General features: G+C 42.7%; 1 protein-coding gene across 1 annotated transcript in view; it reads right to left on the minus strand.

Moving 5' to 3' along the window:
* Positions 1–1,899: 1,899 nt before the first annotated feature.
* The window catches only part of ARFGEF3 (ARFGEF family member 3), a 179,919-nt gene continuing 165,347 nt past the window's right edge, over positions 1,900–16,471 (minus strand). The window contains exons 30-34 of the mRNA XM_047770102.1: positions 16,141–16,243; positions 15,763–15,894; positions 12,382–12,503; positions 4,650–5,868; positions 1,900–3,070 (exon numbers count right to left, since the gene is read on the minus strand). Coding sequence (XP_047626058.1) covers positions 2,879–3,070; positions 4,650–5,868; positions 12,382–12,503; positions 15,763–15,894; positions 16,141–16,243 — 1,768 coding nt within the window. The 3' untranslated portion in view covers positions 1,900–2,878. The remainder of the gene's footprint in view (positions 3,071–4,649; positions 5,869–12,381; positions 12,504–15,762; positions 15,895–16,140; positions 16,244–16,471) is intronic.

Consider the following 16,471-nt stretch of genomic DNA (forward strand, 5'->3'; position numbering starts at 1 on the left):
TACCAAAATATGAGAAAGAGAATAAATGTGTCAACCTTAGGGTAACACACTTTTGGCAGTAAATACAGAAAACTAAAAGCAATGTGTAAAATCTTATTCTGCTTAGATACGAAAATATGTGCTATAAACTGTTCTAACTACAAAGGCTGTCTTGACCTTGGTCTTTGAGAGACCATGGAAGGAAGTGAAAGAAATAGGGAAAGGCAGAAACAGAGACACAATGAGGGGCTGACAGGCCATCTGGGGAGGGGTCATGCTTCTGCTAAGGGTTTTTAATTACCTCCCTTTCTTCTCTACCCCAGGGAAAAGTTGACTGACTTCACTGTGACCTGAAGTACTATTCCTTGGAAATCATTTGCATCAAGCAATGTCCTTTTTGAAACCTGCAAATATCTCTGGGAAGGATTACTGTGACTTCGCTGATTTCCCAGTTGAAATCAGAATGGATGTGGCACACAGACGTGTTGGGAATGGAGGTGGGCTCAAGAATGTGGGCCTGGGGGGTGGTCTATAGAAAAGATGATGGGAAGGGACCAAACCCCCCTTATAAACTCTCTTGTAGGTAAAGAATGATATACATTCATTCTCTCATCTTTTATTCTTGGGACCTATAATTAGGATGGTCCTAGAGCAGTGTTTGGATACAGTGTGAGGAAAACTTACTTTCATAACCTAGTCACGGATCCCATCACAGAGAATCTTGTCAGAGAATGAATTCTGACTTCTAAACAGTTAACAACTTCTAGGACTTGACATTCATAAATTGAGACTGGCTTCTTTGAATTTTTATACTTTATAAAAAGTTGCTAGATATAAACATTTCATAATTATTCTGATTTGATAATATAAACATTTCATAATTACTCTGATTTGATAATACTCTGCTTTGCTGAGGCTCCCTAACTCCTCCCATAAATTGTAGACACTCACAGGCGCACAAGGAAATGGATTTCCAATAAGCTACAGTAAGAAACAAAATTACCATGGTGTACCATGGTGTACCATTTTCATAAAAAAAAAAAAAAAAGATGTACCGCTTTCATTAAAAAAAAAAAGTACCCAACTTTCAATTCTACTTACAAAATATAAAAAGTCAAAAGTCAAAATAACTCATTGCTATTCCAACAATTCATTGCTTGGTGAGCTCAAATAGTTGATCAGTTTCTAAACTTACATTCCGCAAAGAGTATTTTGTGAAACTGGAAAAATGTTTTCTGAATTCTACGGTGATCTCTAAATGGCATAGTGAATGATAGGTTTGTTCTTTTAGAGTGCCTAAATAAAGCAGCCCTGTCTTCCTCTTTGTAGATAGTTACATATTCTCAAGGAAGACAAAGTTTACAAAACCAGCACTGAATAAAGCTGTCATGTTCAAATCCTTACTTCCCCACTGAAGAGTTGACGTTTTAAGGATAACATTTTCAATTATGAATAATTTTAAGGAACTGGGAAACTTATAATGTATATTTCAGCAACTAACTTTCTAGAATGTGTACAAGTAGGATTGACGGAGGAGTTTCAATCATTATTATAAGAAATATTAAATCTACTGTAAATAAGGTAAAGACTCCAAATGTATTTTCTAGTAATAATTAGAAAAAGAAATGTCCATTTAAAATAGTGGCTTGAACAAAAGACTCAAACAGAGGGCAAATCTACTTGCCAGAGAGGAGAAATATTTTAAACTGAAAAACTTCATTTCTTAAACTTCATTCTGTATCCTTTTCTCCTGTAGTTTTATTTTCTTCTGAGATTAGAGTATGTATGAATAACACCATAATTTCATATGATTGTTGTCTAATATTTTCAAATTTAAAATGATTTCATCATTATCCCCCTTTCCCACCCATTCCAGCTGTCTCCATACCCCCCCCCCACTTCCTGCCCCCTTCCCTGAGAAGTCTGCTCACTGGACAGTGAACTCTTGAGTTCCTTTCTTCCAAGAGTGTGGATATAAAACCAGTTGTTTTGTTTACTTAAAAACCCAATGTTATACTTTATGGTTCAGATAATTGTGGAGCGTAGAAATGTCTGTGGAACAAGGAACTAAGGCACCATTTTTTTCTTTCCCTTTTCATTTTTGCCTTGGAAGCAAAAGCAAAGACTAATGGGACAGCCAGGGTGGCCAGTCTTACGTCTTTTGGCACTATCTGTATCAGCCAATACTACCGGGCACTTTGCGTCAAAGGCTGCCATGCCTCAGACTTAGAGCCCTGACAGGAAAGAATTTCCTTCCTTTAGAAGTAGGGAAATGAAGGCACAAGAGTACCTTACACAAGGAAGTTGGTGAATACCAACCAGAATACCTTGACAACTCAGGAACAACTTTGAAATATTCTGGAATATTTCACAGAGGAAGCAACTCATCTCTTTCTTGATTACGACACCCAAGAATACATTTTTCCAACTCTTTCCTTCTCTGCCAAACTCATAATCAGAGTACAAATCCTCCTCCAATTAATAACGCCTGGTACGAGATGCCTACATGTACATCAGCTTGACTTACCAGCAGATATTTCTTTAGCAATTGCATTTTTAAAAAAGGATGGATCAACATAGTGTTTTTGAAGGAGCGGTCCTTGAAAGTGACCCAGTTGGGGATAACATTGCAGGCAAAAGCACTGGGAAATAAACAAGATTTAGAAATGTGTCAAGGAATGCAGACTCTTCTGAAATTATGTGCGAAGTTAGAGTATCGCTTGCATCATCCAGATACAACCTTCGTATCCAGAACGGCCTCGATGTGGATTAGTTAGGGAGAGACCTCGAAAGTTCTCTGAGATACTGGGGCTGGTGGTGGGGAAAACGCTATCAGCTGGATTGGCAGACACACTCTAACTCTCCTAGTGTACTCCCTTGCGAACGGAACGCGAGTCTTCTACACAATGATGTCATAGACACGGCCCACTCTGCCGAGCCATTCCCTCACCGCCTGGCGAACTCTGATGTCAGTCACGTGACAGGTCAGCTGGCTGATGCACGGGAACACTGCTGGCTGGAGGGCTGTGAAGGTCTGGTCTGGAAGGATCTGAATCTGATTGAGAACTGTTAGCACCATGTTGGTCCATGCCTAAGAGAAAGGAATGAAGAGAAGTCGCAGTTTTCTCCAGTGGTTTCATTGGTACTCTTAAGTGCCAATCTGCAAATGAGTTTTCTCAGACTTTAGGTTTCAATAAATTAGGCTTCATTAATTTTTTTTTTTTTGTCTTTTTGTCCTTTTAGGACCGCACCCATGGCATATGGAGGTTCCCAGGCTAGGGGTCTAATCGGAGCTGTAGCTGCCGGCCTAAGCTAGAGCCACAGCAATGAGGGATAAAAGCCACTTCTGCGGCCTACACCACAGCTTATGACAATGTAGGGTCCTTAACTCACTAAGTGAGGCCAGGGATCGAACCTGCAACCTCATGGTTCCTAGTCGGATTCGTTTCTGCTGTGCCACGATGGGAATTCCAGTCTTTACTAATTTAATGTCCTCTCACAAGAAAACATCAGTTTAAGTTTATATATATAAGGAATAGTAGAGGATCATCTAACTTTAGGAATATCTCATTATCAGCCTTTACAAAATACACAAATCTTATTCTTCAGATTTCAAAAAACTCTCGTGCCTTCTCATAGGCCATATGACACTCTATAATGCCTCAAAAACTTGGAATAGGTCTACCTTAATTTAGGATAAGGTCTACCTTAATTTAAGGAAAGTTTTAAAATTGTAAGAAAATCTCCAAGACATGAAAAAATGATTGAAATTTGTTATTTTCAAGTTCTTCTTCTAAAGAATAACCCTATATCCCAGTTTGGATGGATGCTTTTGCAAATCTCATCTAAGATGATTTTTGTGGATTCCAAATTCTGAAGTTTAGTTCAAGATAGTTCCATGTTCAAGATACGTCAGAAGTGAAGAAAAGGATCTTGCAAGATTCATACTAATTCCAAGTTTGTGTTCACTCTAAGAACATACTCCTGTTTGGGGTCCCAGAATCCTCACACCCAAGAGCTTCTAGCTTTTGCCAGTGACAGGAGTCTACAATTTAAGATAATTTTTTTTTAAAGGAACTCTCCACATCTAGGTCCCTATTTCCCTTTTCCAATCTCATCTCTTCTTAAATTGAACGAAACAGCGCCACTGTTCTTCACTTCTCAAGCTCATTTTTGGGATGTATCATATAATTGTAAATATCGAATATATAAAGGAATAAGAATACTTTGAAAAACCATCATTTTTGTGTGCCCAGGATGGGCTAGAAAGGCAATTCATTGGCATAACCACAGTTCATGCGCTTTGCCTTTTCCCTTTGCATAATTCTTCACAACTACAGAATTGCTTTGGTGCTATCTTCAAATGATAAACTCAGGACTTAAAGCCCATCCGTTTTCTAAGTTTTGGCATCATTTTGTTTACACAGGTGGGCTCTTAATTCTCAATAGGGTTTAACCCATAAAAAATTCCTGAAATTATCTGAGAATAAGATTTTCAGTTTTAGGCTGCTACACTGACAGATCGTACATCTTATGGTCAGGCAGTCCACGGCTTTGGAGGCCTAGAACATGCTGTGCTCCGTGAAGGGGACAGGTGCATCACCGGTACCCAGCCTCCCTCCTGCATGGCCGGGTACCGCACCTTGCCTCCTCCTCCAGCGGGAACCCACCTGGATCTGGGCTTCGGCGTCCCTCGCAGAGACACTGCGGGAGCTGCCGGTGGAGCCTGAGCGGGGCCTCTTCTCCTGGCGCAGCAGCTCGGGGCCAGCGCTGAAGGAGTGCCGCATCTGCCCCTGGTCCATCAGGTGCTGGGGCCGCTGCAGCAGCGGGGAGCCTTGGCCCCTGGGACCCAGTGGCTCTCCCTTCTTCTCTACCTTGACCTCTTTGGGGAAGGCGGATAGGTTATGCTGCTGTTTCCTCTTCTTGTACTCGGTCATCAACTTAGAGATGGTCTTGTCAGCTGCCATGGTGTAGATTTTGTTGCCGGCATTCTCCCACCACTCCTTCTTCCGGCTGTGGTCCTTCTTCTCCACCTTGGGGCTCGGGGGCAGCAGCAGCATCTCCCCGCTGGGCCCCCTTAGGCTCAGGGGTTCACCTGCGTGATCCCGGTTCTGACTGCGGTCGTCCTCGGAGGGCGTGTCTTTCCCCGAGAAGCCCCCGGTGGACGGGGTGGACGACTCCGACTGGAAGGAGGGAAGGATGAAGAAGGGGTCGCTCTTGAAGATCGGCGCCTCCTCCATGCTGTTTTCCAGGTCCAAGTGCATCTGGATGTAGTTATTACACAGCTCCATGCACAGCTTGTGAAGCCTCTTGACCAGCCACACCCAGTCCGCGTTGCTAATGGGCTGGACACTGAGTGAGGGCAGCCGGGCCCTCCATTGCCTCTTCTCCTTGCCTCTTGGGGGGCTCACCTGGGCGGTCTCCTCAAAAATGTCTTCATCTTCCGATGAACACTGCTGTGAGGAATCTGTGCTCCTCTCATCATCCTCGAAAAGCACCTTCTTGACTTGCTCTGCAGTGATGGTTTCCTGATTGCTGAGAACAGCGCAGACCAGCGCGTGGAAATAAATATTAAAACTCATGGCAGACTGGCGGTAGAGGTTGGCAGCACCCCCTATGCCAGACACTTTCTTCAGCAGGCACTTCAGCCCGGGGCTGGTGTCAAACTCTCGGGCTGTCCTGTAGGAGTCCAGCAGCAGGTCAAATATGACGGCCAGGTTCTGCATGGAGATGTATCTGAGGAAGCCGGCCAGCTTGGGTTCTGGCACCTGCATCTTCTCTTCCCCAGGAGAGGGACCTTTGACAAACTCTTCTAACAAGATATCATACAAGTTCTGGAGTAACACTTGATGGGATAGTAAACTCACCACAATTTCCCTGAATGAAACACTTCAAATGAAAAGAAAGGCATGATTAGTAGCCTGCTGCCTGCAGCAATTCAGACCTTACACAAACAAAACTACTAGGCCTAATTACAAACTGAACTATTTCTATTTCAATGTCTTTCTTTGAAAGAGACAAACTTCTTGGGGCATTATATGGTAACGAGTTTAATCATGATTAATGGAATTCTTGACACTTTTTAAAATCTAGGAGCTATAGAACTAATTGAGGAGCTATAGAATTAATGTTACAATAGTGAGTAATTCTCAGTGAGACAGGAAATAAATAGAACGGTTTTACAAAAATTTTTAACAGGCACAATTACAGTATAGGACTTGTTTTCTTTTGTAGTTATGAGCAAGAAAATAAATCAGGAAAGCAACAATTTCCATTGAATTATATTATTTTTTACTTTATTTAAAAAATTACTGGCATATAGTTGACTTACAATGTTATATTAGTTTCAGGTGTACAACAAAGTGAATCAGTTATGCATATACTTATATCCATTTCTTTTCCCATGTAGATTACTACAGAGTATTAAGTAGATTACCTTGTGCTAGACAGTAGGTCTTTGTTACTTATCTATTTTATATATAGTAGTGTGGATATGTTAATCCCAAACTCCTAATTTATCCCTCCCCTCAGTGTTTCCCTTTTGGTAACCATAAGTTTGGTTTTGGTATCTTTGAGTCTGTTTCTGTTTTGTGAATAAGTTCTTTTGTATCATTTTTTATTAGATTCCACATATAAGTGATCTCATATTCTCTGACTTACTTAGTATGATAATCTCTAGATCCATTCATGTTACTGCAAATGGCACTACTGTAATTCTTTGCTATGGCTGAGTAACATTCCATTTTATAAAATACCACATCTTCTTTTTCCACTCCTCTGCTGATGGACATTTGTTTCCATGTCTTAGGAATTGTAAATAGTGCTGCAATGAACATTAGGATGTGTGTATCTTTTCAAAGTATAGTTTTCATTGGATATATGCCCTGGAGTGGGAGTGCTGGATCATATGGTAGTTCTATTTTTAGTTATTTATTTTTTTTGTCTTTTTGCCATTTCTAGGCCACTCCCACGGCATATGGAGGTTCCCAGGCTAGGGGTCGAATCGGAGCTGTAGCCCCCAGCCTACGCCAGAGCCACAGCAATGAGGGATCTGAGCCGTATCTGCAACCTACAGCACAGCTCACGGCAACGTTGGATCCTTAACCCACTGAGCAAGGCCAGGGATTGAACCCGAAACCTCGTGGTTCCTAGTCGGATTTGTTAACCACTGAGCCACGATGGGAACTCCTATTTTTAGTTTTTTAAGGAAACTTATATTGTTCTCCTTGTGGTTGCACCAATTTACGCTCCCACCAATGGTGTAGGAGGGTTCCCTTTCCTCCACACACATTCCAGCATTTATTGTTTGCAGAGTTTTTGATGATGAGCATTTTGACTGGTGTGAAGTCATACCTCATTGAAGTTTTGATTTGCATTTCTCTATTAATTAGTGATGTTGAACATCTTTTTAGCCATTGAATTATACTAATTTTAATTGCCATTTTTTCTTATACCCAAAGCTTGTAGAATCTTACTAAAGTTGGTTTGTAGGCACCAAACCAGTTTTCCAGGATTAAATGTTAATGCTTTAGGTGCATGTATATAAAACTGTTAGTGCTTCCATCATGTAAGACAGAGGAGATCCGAACACTGAAGTTTTAACTTTAGAGGCTAACATTTTCAAAGACAGAAACTGATAATTTAATCCACAGCCTTCTAAAACAAACCTAGGAGAGAAAGCAGCATTCGCTCAGTACTTTGGAGGAGGGCAAATGCTCCCTAGACATCTGGCCAGATCTGGTTGAGAAGCAGGTGCACCCACTAGTGGTGACAACTTCCCAGCTGGGGCCCACCCCTGATAAAGAAGCATTAGACATGAATATTCAAATATTTGGTGATTTGACTCCTTTTGTTTGGTTGGATTCTTGTACAAAGAAAACATTTTCAATTCCAATTTCAGTATTTTGATTTACCAGTGTGGTTTTGGATTTATGGTTTCCCATTCTTTTCATTGCTCTTAGAATTTCATGAAAATGGCTTATGCCAATGATGTGGCAAGCTATTCCCACAACCGGATCATTACAAGATTATGACAACTCATTCACACTACTGATTTCAAAAGTCCATGAAAATTACTTTTATAACTAGCAGGGAAAGTCTTTAGCAGAAAAGAACAAAAATCTTCTCGCACATTGTTTTAAAGACTGACCTAGCCTTTTATGCAGTGGTATCTCAGGGAAAATGCTGTACTTTCAGCAAAAATGGAATAAGTACAAAGAATTGCCACTCATGAAGAGTAACCCCTTCTAATAAATAACTTAAGCAACTTTTTTATGGTAAAATATATATAACACAAAGTTACTATTTTAACCGCTTTCAAAAGTTCAATTTGGTAGCATGGACATGTTATCATGTTGTGTAACCATCACCACTATCTATTTGTAGAACTTTTTCATCATCTCAAACAAAAACTCTGAACCCACTAAATAATAACACCCCTATTTCACCCCCTCCCCCAACTTCCCTACCAAAGAAGGAACTTACAAGTTACTTAAGTTATTAGGAGACCTGACTATGCATTCATTTTAAAATTTTTATTTATTTATTTATTTTTAGGGCTGCACCCGTGGCATATGGTGGTTCCCAGGCTAGGAGTCGAATCAGAACTACAGCTGCTGGCCTATGCCAGAGCCACAGCAATGTGGGATCCGAGCTGTGTCTGCAGCCTGTACCATAGCTCACGGCAATGCTGGATCCTTAACCCACTGAACAAGGCCAGAGATTGAACCCTCATCCTCATGGATGCTAATCAGGTTTGCTAACCACTGAGCCACGACGGGAACTCCTGAATATGCATTCTTTTGAAGAAGCAGGCTGTAAAGACCCCCATTTGGTCTAGTGTGTTTCATGTCCCCAACAACAGGACCCTAATGAAGAAGGGAAATCCCATCACTGCTCTGGGATCCCCACTACACCGTAAAGTCCTCAAGGGACAGGGTGATGCCTTCTTCATCTTCTTGTCCCCGGGGCAAATGTCTGGTTAGAGTCGCACTCAGTTATGTCTCCAAAACAACAAAAACCAGATTAGTTCTAAGTGCAGGCACTTGAACAGACAACTGCCTGGAGGAAACGGTCTCCTTGAGTAATGGCTCTGACACATCAACCCCATTCCATTGGCAGCCTGGACTCCTGTAGCAGGAAACACAACCAGGGGAGTGATTTCCGAAGGCATAAGCAGCCTAGCTCAGAAGGCTATTTTTTGTTACCTTCCCTGAGAAATGGAAAGCCTAAAGAGAGGGCTGGTCAAAGCCATGTCTGAACCATGGAGCATCTTCTCAATTAAGATATTCCCTTTGATGCTTTAGGATATAAAATTGCTACCTGTGTATGTAAAAGAAAACAGAAAACCCTCCTTACTTTAGGTTCAAGCCAAATAACACAGCAGTAGGAAAACAAAAGGGAAGAAGCAGAAATACTAAGGAGATCAAACTTTCAGAAAGATACCGAAAAAGTGAAATAACTGTTTATAGATCTGCAAACTCTTCATCATCAATGTTGACAGGAAGCAAGAAAGGTAAGAAACAGATGAAAATCAACAATTTTTCAATTTGTTTTACCCAAGTGTTTCAACCCTTACCCTTTAAGAAAGGGACCTTTCAGTGAAGAAACTTAGCTTTCCTCTCTGCTTCTGATGCAAAGTGCATAGGCAAGCAAGCCTCCAGACTGGATCATTGAGAGTTAAGTGCTTAAGTGGCTGATTTAAAACATGCTAATGTCAGTATCAGATACGGGGCTTTTTTTTTTTTTTTTTTGCCATTTTTTGGGTCGCTCCCGTGGCATATAGAGGTTCCCAGGTGAGGGGTCGAATCGGAGCTGTAGCCGCTGGCCTACGCCAGAGTCACAGCAACACGGGATCCGAGCCACATCTGTGACCTACACCACAGCTCATGGCAATGCCAGATCCTTAACCCACTGAGCAAGGCCAGGGTTCGAACCCGCAACCTCATGGTTCTTATTTGGATTCATTAACCACCGAGCCACCATGGGAACTCCCCAGATTTCTTTTACATTTAAATGTTGCAAAATTTTACATTTAAACATTGAAATATTGTAATCTGGTTTTAGTTCTAGTCTTTTTTTCCAAGGGTGATTTCAGTGTGACCTCTGAGGATGCACCTGATCAGCAGACACACAAATTTTGCTGTGTCTAACTCATCTTCCACTACTTTTCTGTGCTAAGTTGAGTATTGCCCCTGTAAATGAGTCAAATCCAAGAATGCAAAAATACTTAAAAGAATTTCAGGGGATTTTTTTAAGGCATAGTGGCCTCTTCTAAAGAACTTAATATGCTTTTCCTGTTTTGCTGTATTTGCAGGGGTAACTATTTAAAGTACCATGTAAACTGATGGAACTATGGTGGTAAATTTTTAAATCATAACCGTTTCAAACCTTTAAACCAACAGGAATATGAGGTGATCCTATGTTTTATTGATAATGTGAATTCAGCCTATTTATTCCTTTCCCACCTTTTCTCCTACTTTTATTTCAAAAATTATTTCAGCAAGAATAATTGGCTGGAAAGATTACAAATATAAAAAAAGGAAAACGGGTAAGAAAAGAACTGAAATTCAAAAACAGATCAATGCTTAAAGCTGTAGAGAGGAGTGCAAAATCACTGGTACCAAAAGAAATAAAAATGACCAACACTGAAAGACGAGGACCCATCAGTGGAGGGAAGAAGGGCAATGAATTGGTGAGAAGCTTGTGGGACGTTGGTCAAGTGCTCTTTCTGAAGTTCAGGGGCAGGCTCATAGTTATTTCAGTGTCTATTCATGCTTTTTAACTTTTAAACCTACATAGTCTTCTGTATGTATCATACACACTGGAGTACAAAAATCGGCACCTGGAAATCTCACACCAATAGGTGTATCAAGCTGTGAAAATTATCCCACTCTCTCTTTACAATGGAAATGCTCAAGGACACAGGCATTGTGCTCAGACAGACCTGATTCCCACACTCACACTTTTACATCCTCCCTGGATGTTTCCTCACGGACAGTTGGAAGTGGGTTATCTATCCCCTGTACTTCTTATGTGGTGCTCAAATACCTATCATCATTCCTATTAGTGTGTCAGAAGCTTTCAGTCACTGCCTTCACCTTAAACTCTAGGAACAATGGTTTTCAGGCAGGATGACAGCATTGAAAAAGGCAAGTTTCTTGTGGCATGGCACAGATCTTTCTGTATCCTAATAGCTATATGGCTCCTGAGAAGCTGATGTATTTCTCCCTGAAACAATATGAATCATGCCTCAAGTTATTTTTTGAAAAAAGGATTATAATATGTATGATGCTATAGATACATTGAGTTGCATCCTCCCCAAATTCATACTTGGAAAAAAGATCTTTAAAGAAATAATTTGGGGAGTTCCCGTCGTGGCACAGTGGTTAACGAATCCGACTAGGAACCATGAGGTTGCGGGTTCGGTCCCTGCCCTTGCTCAGTGGGTTAACGATCCGGCGTTGCCGTGAGCTGTGGTGTAGGTTGCAGACGCGGCTCGGATCCTGCGTTGCTGTGGCTCTGGCGTAGGCCGGTGGCTACAGCTCCGATTCGACCCCTAGCCTGGGAACCTCCATATGCCACAGGAGCGGCCCAAGAAATAGCAACAACAACAACAACAAAAAAAGACAAAAGACAAAAAAAAAGAAATAATTTGGTTAAAATGAGAACATTAGGATGGGCCGTAATCCATTATGACTGGAGTCTTTATGAGAGAAGGAAATTTGGACAAAGACATACACAGAGCAAAGACCATGTGAAGACACAGAGAGCAGACACTCATCTACAAGCCAAGGAGAGAGGCCTCAGAAGAAACCAATACTGCCAATGCCTTGATCTTGGACTTCCAGCCTCTGGAACTGTGAGAAATTAAAGTCCTGTTATTTAAGCCACCCAGTCTATGGTATTTTTGTATGGTAGCCCATGCAAACTAATACATGTGAAATGTGGGAAATTTGTTTAAAAGGCTACCAATTTTATGTGAAAATCTCTGCTAAGTGACTCCATAATTGTTTTCCGTATTTTTGGCTGAAGACTGAATTATAATGAGCAAGCACTGGGAATAAATGGACTTTCTGAGAGTTCCTGTCGCGGCTCAGTGGTTAACGAATCCAACTAGGAACCTTGAGGTTGCGAGTTTGATCCCTGGCCTTGCCCAGTGGGTTAAGGATCCAGAGTTGCCAAGAGCTGTGGTATAGGTTGCAGGTGCGGCTTGGATCCCATGTTGCTGTGGCTCTGGCACAGGCTGGTGGCTACAGCTCTGATTCGACCCCAGCCTGGGAACTTCCACATGTTGTAGAAGCAGCCCTAGAAATGGCAAGAAGACAAAAATAAAAAATAGATAAGAAATAAATGGACTTTCCTATTTACAAGCAGCCTCCATGTTTAAGCTTAGCCACATACCTTTTCTTGGTGTGTCCGTTTGGCTTCTCATCAGGAGGCAGTTCAATAATAAGTTGACAAGACTGAGCGTGATCGAAGTTGTTTGGAGTCTTTGGTGAGCACTGGGTGTCCAACATAAACACCTGCACAGGACACAAAGGCACAGTTAGAGCACTACCATCCCCAACCGCCTCCGCCAGGGATCAGCTGGCTGGCCCTCCAGCAAGTTGCTTACTCTTTCTACGTATTTTCTCACCCCTAAAACGAGGTTGGTAAAGGTTTCCTACCCAGTATGTTTGTTGAGAGAATTAAATGAATTAATGTGTGCATTAACATAGGCAAAGCATTAGAAGAGAAGAGCAAATATTCAGAATATCCAATACATCTTGGCTGCTGGACTGCTTCTCTGATAAGTCATTATGCTCCCAAGGGCAAGGACTGACATTTAATATTCATTAAGGTTAATTAAAAAGGTGCTATGTTTGTAAAAGATCTTCTCTGGTGTAGACATCTATTTGGTTCCTGTTGTAGCCAATGCAGGGGAATTAACCGGGATGTCTGTTAGGACTTCGAATGCGGTCGTGCTACTCTATCAGACCCCGAGAGGGGTGACTTAGAAGAGCAATGACTTCTTGGATTCCGATCTGAAAGATTTTATCTGACATGATTTAACATCTTTTCCCAACCGTCCTTTAGAAATGTGTGTATTTTTAAGGAGCTTTTCTTTTCCAAATCTTGTTCAATTATCAGATAATTGAATACTGGGGTGAATGAAGAGAAAATATAGGAGGAAGGTTTGGGACTAAAGAAGAAAGAGGAATATTAAGAAACAAAAGATGCGGAGTTCCTGTGGTGGCTCAGCGGTAATGAACCAGACTAGCATCCGTGAGGATGTAGGTTTGATCCCCGGCCTCACTCAGTGGGTTAAGGATCCAGTGTTGCCGTGAGCTGTGGTGTAGGTCTCAGATGAAGCTCGGATCCCGAGAGGCTATGTCTGTGGACTAGGCCAGCAGCTATAGCTCTGATTTGACTGCTAGCTTCGGACCTTCCACATGCTGTAGGTGTGGACCAAAAAAAAAAAAAAAAAAAGATTCACTAAAATGTTCTCTGCCTCGGACTCCATTAACAAGCCATGTCAGAACAGAATTCTGTTTTCGTGTTCTCAGTGGGGGGTGGCATGTCTGCGCAGGGGGAAATTCCTCATCCAGCCAGCTGTGATGGCTTCCTGCTTGGAGAAGCCAGCCCTTCCGAGGACCAGCCTGTTGCCTTCTGTGCTATGGTTCCTGCCAGACTTACTGCTGCAGGGAGCCATCCACCACCACTGTGCTGAGGGAAGGGGCGCGCTTGCTCCTTTCAGAAGAGCAGAACCATCATGTCCTGCAATGTTAGGAGTGTGCTCAGCAGATGATGCGAGATGCTGAAGGTGGGAGATTCTTTTTTTGTTTGTTTTTGTCTTTTTTTTTTTTTCTGCTTTTTCTAGGGTTGCTCCCGTGGCATATGGAGGTTCCCAGGCTAGGGGGTCTAATCAGAGCTGTAGCCGCTGGCCTACACCAGAGCCACAGCAATGCGGGATCTGAGCCGAGTCTGTGACCTACACCACAGCGCATGGCAACGCCGGATCCTTAACCCACTGAGCAAGGCCAGGGATCAAAGCTGCCACCTCATGGTTCCTAGTCGGATTCGTTAACCACTGAGCCACGACGGGAACTCCAGGTTCTTGTCTTTGAGGAGAGCTGGGGAAAGCCCTTTGGAAGCCAGACCTGGTAGGAAACTTCTCAAGTGACACCATGAACTTGATTGAGTTCTTTATGTTAATAGTCAGAGCATCCCAGGTTATCAGTGTGCTAAGGGGAAATTCTATTATGAATCTAAATAGATTTTGTAGAGAAATGGAGACTGTGAAGAGTGACCCAAACTCACTTCATTTTGCTAGTGCATATTTCTGCCAGTGCATATACATTTATAAAAATTGCTTAATATCTTCAATACCTACCACATACACATGTATATGCTGATTATCTTCTGCATATGAAAAAAAATGGTCAAATATGTCTGTTGCTATTACATGATAGTGTTTAGTCAGTCAATTGATGGGTGGTTGGGAATTTAGTCCATTTTTCCCCCTATTATGAATAGCACTATTAATGAATATGTGTGAATTTTAGGGATGGTGCCGATGAAAGCCCCATGCAGGTTTTCTTAGAGGAAGACTGACAGGTCGCTTAAGTGTTTAAGGGCATATCTGTAGCCTGTGCTAAAGCTGAAAGACCTTCTGTGATTTAGTGATTCATTGACTCAACAAACATTTAAAAAGTGCCTTCTAGGAGTTCTCATCATGGCGCAGTGGTTAACAAATCCGACTAGGAACCATAAGGTTGCGGGTTTGGTCCCTGCCCTTGCTCAGTGGGTTAATGATCCGGCATTGCTGTGAGCTGTGGTGTAGGTTGCAGACGCGGCTCAGATCCCACATTGCTGTGGCTCTGGCGTAGGCCAGTGGCTACAGCTCCGATTAGACCCCTAGCCTGGGAACCTCCATGTGCCGCGGGAGCAGCCCAAGAAATGGCCAAAAAAGTGCCTTCTATATGCCCCGCTCTAGGAATACCAAGGTAAATATACAGAATGTCTTCTCAGCTCCTAACTCAGCAGACTACAAACAACTTTTGTGACTTCTGACTTGTGTACATGGTGTCTCCTACATAAACAAGTCCTCTTTCTTTTTACAGCTGCACCTGTGGCATATGGAAATTCCTGGGGCTAAGGGTTGAATCGGAGCTGCAGCTGCTGGTCTACACCACAGCCACAGAACACCGCATCCAAGTTGCATCTACAACATACACTATAGCTTGTGGCAACACCAGATCTTTAACGCACTGAGCAAGGCTAGAGATCAAACCCACATCCTCATGGACACTATGTCAGGCTCTTAACCTGCTGAGCCACAATGGGAACTCTGATAAGTACATTTTAATTTGACTGGTTAGTTAACATTCAACTCAAATTCATCAAGCAACTTGTAAATGTTAAGCTCTGTGCTCTGTATGAAAGATAAGAAATGAAATAAGTTTGTCATCCTTAGGCACTCATAGTCTAGCATTAACGACAGTATTTCAGCAAACATTTATAAGTAGTGCAAGAAAATAAGGTTCTGAGTGAGGTTTAGTGGCCAGGTGGAAAAGGACTCTATTTGATTAGGGTGCTGAAGGAAGCAACAAGCAAGAGATGGGAGGGGACCACAATGCTATAGATTTCTGGTAAAGACTGGCATTGGCCAAAGGTCAAAGCCAGGAGGTATATGTTCCTAAGAGCATGAAAGGCAGTTTGGTGATGCAAGACATTCTGGAAGGACCCCCAGCCATAGATGAAGTTTCCAGAGCCCCTGGGATCAAAAGCCTCCGCCCTTACCTGCTGAGCCATGGCTCGGATGCGCCAGTACTCCGCCTCAGCACTGGGGGAGGAGGATGGGGCCGCCACCCTCACCTGGCAGCCTTCCCCGCTAAAGCTCTCAGTGCCACTGTGGAAGCAACCCAGAAGATCCTAGGGAGAAGCACAGCAGTTGTTCAGTGGGTGCAGCTTCATGGCTCCTGAGAGTGTCTTGGACCTCACATTGTCACTGTGTGTGGGATACGATACTGATCCTACAACCTGGTTCTCACCCTCTGTAAGATTTTAAGTGAGACATCCCCTAGGAGGACGGAGACAGAGTCCAGAGGCCTACCTGAGGAGGCACCAGGGAGCTGAGGCAGGCTGGAGGTGCTCTGGGCTCTCCTCCAGGCAGCTTACCTTCACTGGCTTGAGTGTGGCTGAGAAGGCATCCTGCAGGGCACAGCAGGCCAGCCGCCACATCTCCTCAGTGAACACGGGGCCCGCTGTGACAAGGACGTACCTGCCAGGAGAAAACGAGGAAGACTTAAATCCATATATCTTATTGCCACAAACTGCAGGCCCTTCTCAACACACGCCTAGATTAATCTGTAGTTTCTTTGCAAGTCTTGCTGTCTTTTCTCTCTCTTGCCTTCAGTCCATCTGGTATTCCACTGTCCTAATACTATTTCCAAACCCATTTGGGATAAAAATATCAATGGATCCCCATTATAAATAGGCCAATGTTTCA

The sequence above is a fragment of the Phacochoerus africanus genome, chromosome 2 (assembly GCF_016906955.1).
Source record: "Phacochoerus africanus isolate WHEZ1 chromosome 2, ROS_Pafr_v1, whole genome shotgun sequence".
Taxonomy (NCBI): Eukaryota; Metazoa; Chordata; class Mammalia; order Artiodactyla; family Suidae; genus Phacochoerus; species Phacochoerus africanus.